We start from the raw sequence: 6,000 nt of genomic DNA, 5'->3' as shown, positions 1-6,000 counted from the left end.
ATCTTATACCTTTTTCTCTCTTTTTTAACATTTTGCTCTTTCCGATACTTATGTTATATATATATTGTAATATCCTCTTTTTTTAATAAATAGTTATTTTTTTTATATCAGACTGGCTTTATTGGGTTCTGTACATCTATGTCAAGTAGTTATCTATATGGGTCATTCTCCAATTATGGTGCTAATTTCAGTTACAGAGCTTTTTAAGAATGATCAACCACTTGAATGTGAATGATTTTATTTTACAAATATTTTTGTAATTAATAAAGAAGACATTAGTCAAGTTTTTTTATGCCCTTAATTTTTCATAACGAAGAGAAGAATGGTAATTTAATTTTCCAGCAAAATTGACATGAAAGAATAGTTGATTTAATGAGTCTTTACTTCCTAGTTCAGTATTTTTTTGTTTTTGAAGTCATGAGAGTGTTTTTCCCAATTAAGTCACTTTGCCTATATTTAAAAAAATAATATTAAAAGCTTCTGTTAGTTGTTTAGTCCTCCTTAAACAAAATATGTTTAGTTATGTACAATAACCTGGTCAAAATAAAATTTGTTTTTGACATTGGCGACAAGACAAAAATTCACGGAAATTATGTGTCACTCTATTGATTCATAAAATAATTTTTTGTGGAAAAATTGAATTAAAACTATAACAGCTAGAAAAATAAGTTGATACATCCAACTTTAATATAAATATTAGTTAAAAAAAGATTAATTTTTTTAAATTTGACTTCAACTGTCAAATTGCTAATGAAATATGTAAAAATAAAAATAGTTATGTACATTCAGATTGTTGAATTTTTGTTACACCATTTTTCCTAATACTTTCTGTAATCCGAACACTCCCCTTGCAGCAATTAGTTTGGATTACTGAGATTGCACTGTATTTCATCATTATTTTTGCTAACTCTTTTTAAAGTTCCTTACCCATATTCAACCTTAAATTTTTACTCTGGTTTCCAACATTTCCATAATTGTTGATTTTCCTCTCAAATATAAATAATATTTTTCATACACGATATTACCTGTTATTATAAATGTATCTCTATTTAATTTGTTTAATGGAATATTTTATTTTCATCAAGATGAGTGATCCATAAACATTGAGGCTGTTTTTCATGGATTTTTATTGATTTATTATTTATACCATCTATCCTAAAAAAAAAACCCATTCCCCTACCAAGAAAATGTGCTTCCTCGGATTTAAGCTCCACTAAAATTTAATTGACTTATAATTATAAAGTAATATCTATGGTTGTAATTGATTGATAATTTAGTTTAATGTAATTATAATTTATTGTTATCAAAATACCATTGGCTAATTTACCATAAATTTCAGAGGTGAAAGAGAAAAGGGTGAAGCCCCTTGCTTTTTGAAGAAGATAGGAGATCAAGAATTAGTAAATGGAATTACTGGACGTTTCACAGCTTGTATTTCAGGGTGAGCTTATGAAATTTTGTGCGTTTGATGAAGTAACATTCAAATCTGTTTATAAGTAGTGCTGTTCCAAGGGTTGAAGAATTGATATTTATTGTTTATTCTAATCCCTTAAATTGTTTCTCAGAGATTTTTTAAAACATATTTTCTCTTGTGGTTATTGTATTAAATAGACTTGGGCATGATTTTTATTTGAAATAACATTCTGGTAAATATTTAAAAATTACTTTTATCCAAAAAACATTTGTTGGTTATTTAAAAATAATTTATCCTCTATTAAATCATTTGAAACTTAAGTTTATTTTTAAATAACCTGTTGAAAAATATTCTTTTGCTTACATTTTAGAGGTTATAGAAAAATCAGTGCAGTAAGGGGTTCAGTATAACTTTCTTAGAACCACCACAACAGCAATGCAATTTATTACATCATATCATAAATATTATCACGGAGATAATGCTGAAGGTGGCCTATGTACCACAACAACTTCGACAGGGGCGCACAATGTTGATATATAAAGCCAAAGGTGATATTAATAACATATCCTCCTGGAGGCCTATCACAATATATTCGATTGTGCGCTGAATTATAGAGAAGATTCTGGACCATGAACTACAAATACAGGAATCAGAGGGGTTTTATAAAGGGCCTTCCGGAGAGGCATGTCAATGCGAGAATCATTAATGCCATTCTAAAAGTTGCACAAAATAAGAAAGGTAAATGTGCGGTGGTGTTTCTTGACATTGTAGGTGCTTTTGACCATAACCATATTGTGAGCTCACTTAAAGTGAGGGGTGTGTCACCGGATCTTAAAAACGTGATTTCAGCTCTCCTCTCTACGAATAGCATTAGAAGCAAACATAATTGCCCACACTACAAGCCAAATTAGGGTGCTACATGGAGTACCGCAAGGCGGGCCCTTGTCATCATCGTTTTTCAACCTGGCCATAGACCATCTGTACCGCGACCTGTGCGAGCAAGACTTTGCTAATAATTTGGTTATAAGCTCGACTGTGACCAATAATGTGTGGTCTTTACAGGTTTCGTTGATGACCAGGTGGTTTCAGTGTGTGACAAGAGTGTTGCAGAAAGAATTATTGACTGCATTCAGAGGACATTTGAGGAGATTGGCTTCATTTTGAATCCTCGGGAGAGTGTGGGCATTGTTATGAATAAAGAAGAACAGGAGACAATGAGGCTCTCCCTTGAGAATGGAGGCAGCATCCAGACAATTGAAAAAGGTGAGACCATTAGATATTTTGGATGCACATTCATTCGGGAGAGCTACAGTTAAACGAAGATTCGGTGACTAAGTTGAATGAAAATATGAACAAGCTAGTCGCCTCTTGCTTGCTTAAGCCTGAGCAAAAGGTCAACATTGTCAACCAATATGTGTTCCTGGGACTTACCCTCTCCAAACTGCTCCCCTTGCAAAGCTACGTCCAGCAATATCGGAGGGCATCGACACCATCATTTGTAAGAGTGTCAAGGCTATTATAGGACTTCCTGCGAACACCTCCACGGCGATGTTGTACGCTCCGAGGAGGTATAGAGGTTTAGGCTTAATCTGCTGCCAATGTAAGGCTCCTTTGCAGCGTTGGTCCATTGCTCAGCAACTGTCCAATGTACCCAATGCCCTGTTCCAGTCTGCATTCAATTGTTCAGCCAAAATTGCTGAATGTGCAGATAGATTGGGTATTGGTCAGGGACATCGGACATTAAGAGTTCTACAGCAGTCGCTACATGAGAATGTGTTTGAGGAATGGGCCAATTGCAGGTGGCAGGGCATTGTAGTGTGCCATTTCAAGGAGACCCCTAAGCAAATAAATATATATAACAAACAAATTCTTACGGGATCTGAATGGTCCAATGCCCTGAAACTAAACATCAACTATGCACCCCTGCGTGGAGTCCCAGGAGTCAACAGACAGGTCAGAGAAGTTTGGTCCCTCTGTCGCAAATGCAAAAGAGAGTCTGAAGCACAAGCACATGTACTGTCGAAAATGCCCCAACAACTCCCTCCTCGTAACACACCGGCACCACAGAGTAAAGCATGAATTGATGAAGCTCCTTAGAGAAAGAGATTTTGTCTGCTTCGACAAGGTCTACTGCATAGATTCCGAGGGATCCACACAATATGCCGATATTGTCACTTTTCCCAAGACAGGTAAATCAGCATCCATTCTGGATCCTACAGTGAGATATGAAAGTAATAACCTTGACCAGGCAATAAAATAGATAGAGAAAAGAGGGAAATTTATAATAAATATATCCCTTTCTTAAGGAAAAGTTCCGTGAGAGCTTCAGGGAAAGAGACTTCTAAGTGAGAGGCCTCTGGTTCGGAGCTCGTAGAACTATACCAAGCACAACAAGGAGCTTCTTGCAGGAACTTTGTGTTTATATCAGGGATGTGCCAAAAATGACAGAAGGGATAATTTTGGACTCACTGTGAATCATCCACCATCACATGCATATATCACACTTTATTTACCTTAATTATTTTATATATATCTATGAAATTTTATATTTATTAAATATTTATTACTTTTAACTTTTAAGTTAATGTTTTTACTTATTCTATTTTAATTTTTATAAGCATGTTTTTTTTAATATTAATATATTGTAAATGGGGACGTCTGTATTGGGTATTATGTATATTTATATATATACTTTTTTTTTACTATATTTTATATGGCTATATATATTCTTTTATACTTCAACTTAAATTTATTTGTATGAGTGATGGAAGCAAAAAGAGAGACAATTTTTTAGAATTGAAACTTTAGAAAAATTAAACATACTTAAACAGCGATTAAAAGCTGGAAAAAATGTGTAAGGGAAGAAATAATAAAAAGGAACAAATAAATAGATCATGTATAATTCTTGCACTCAATGTAGAAATTTTTATAATGTGACATTTTAAAAAAAAAATATGCTGTGACTATTTTTATTAATAAGATTATAAATAATTGTGATTTACTAGTTATAAGTATGCTCTGTATAGGGCAACCCAATAAAGTTGGGCAGCACTACATTGTTTTCTAATAGTGTTTTTCTCTCTTCTGATGAGTCAACTAAAAATATTTTAATTGATTGCCGAAGATAATCGGGGGGGGGGGGGGGGCAAAAAAAAAAAAAAAAAAAAAAAAAAAAAAAAATTTAACTATGCCGACGTTTCACCCTGATTTTCAGGTCTTCATCAGGGCTATAAAAACAAAAAAAAAACAACCATCATTTAGAGAGAAAAAAGTTGATTAATAACTATGGACAAAGACAGTAGTAGATTCATTACATTATTATTTATATACATATAAGTGTGAGTAATAAATAAATGATACAGTGGAAAGAATCTATAAAGAATTAGTTAAATTAATAATGGAGCTTATGAAAAAAACAAAAACAATATTATTGTTTTTTTTTTGTTTTTTATAACTAATTCTTTATAGACTCTTTCCACCGTATCATTTATTTATTACTCACATTTATATGTATATAAATAATAATGTAATGAATCTACTACTGTCTTTGTCCATAGTTATTAATCAACTTTTTTCTCTCTAAATGATGGTTGTTATCTTTTTTTGTTTTTATAGCCCTGATGAAGACCTAAAAATTAGGTCAAAACGTCGGCATAAATAAATATTTTTTTGTTTATTTATGTTGTTTCTTTGCTGACCGCACCCCCCAATTATCTTCTCCAATCAGTAATCTACGGTCAACTATCTACATCTCATTAAAAATATTTTAGATCTAAGCCTCATTCACCCAACTTGTATTGGAGAGGGAATAGAGTTCAATTATACTTACTAAGAACTTACCCAATTTTAATGAAATACAGTATACATGAATACTGGGCAGATCCACATTGGGGTGAGCACCAAGGGCCTCTGCCCTGACGGGTCCGATACTATAAAAAATTAAATAAATATATTATAGGTTACAAATAAAAGTATAGATTCAGGGTACCCTGGACTCTTTCTTACTCTTATGATGTATTCCTTATCTCTCAAACCCTCCAGCAACCCTCCTCCCCTACCTCTTTGACCAAGGGGGGCGGAGTCCAACGTATCATATCACACAGGGTCCTGTAAGGTCTAAATCTGTTAATGTACACATGTTTCTCATTGAACTACTAGAAATACTTGAGATGTTGGTTTGTGGTGTAGTAAAAAATAAAATATTCATTAAATGATTTTATTTTTTTAATATGTGCCTATGTTTCTACTGGATTTGTACTCTACATTTTGAATATAAATAATTTTTTGTTCTTTCACAGCATTTATTTTTTATTTATCTTTTCTTATACAATTCAATACAATAAGCTGAATATAATCCATCAAATAAACTAAAATGTTAGCACACTTGAAACATTATGAAATCATCATATATGTATAAAATATAAAAGTTAAAATTTTTAAAAAAATTAATTTATTGCTATTTACAACTGTACATTATAATACATTTAGTAAATAGTACCCATTTAGTATAAATGGGTTTAAAAGTTTTGATTCAGAATTTGCTATATACTTTTTATTCGCACATAAATTACAATTTATAGGTCCAA

General features: G+C 32.2%; 1 protein-coding gene across 4 annotated transcripts in view; it reads left to right on the top strand.

Annotated features, from left to right (window-relative positions):
• The window catches only part of Obsc (Obscurin), a 185,041-nt gene that overhangs the window by 133,964 nt on the left and 45,077 nt on the right, over positions 1-6,000 (top strand). For all 4 annotated transcript variants that reach the window (XM_067045343.1, XM_067045345.1, XM_067045344.1 and 1 more), the window contains one exon: positions 1,340-1,441. In XM_067045343.1, the coding sequence (XP_066901444.1) occupies positions 1,340-1,441 (102 nt within the window). The remainder of the gene's footprint in view (positions 1-1,339; positions 1,442-6,000) is intronic.

The sequence above is a fragment of the Halyomorpha halys genome, unplaced genomic scaffold (assembly GCF_000696795.3).
Source record: "Halyomorpha halys isolate HHAL.00 unplaced genomic scaffold, Hhal_1.1 Scaffold179.1, whole genome shotgun sequence".
Classification (NCBI taxonomy): Eukaryota; Metazoa; Arthropoda; class Insecta; order Hemiptera; family Pentatomidae; genus Halyomorpha; species Halyomorpha halys.
This window is presented reverse-complemented; position numbering and strand designations above follow the sequence as displayed.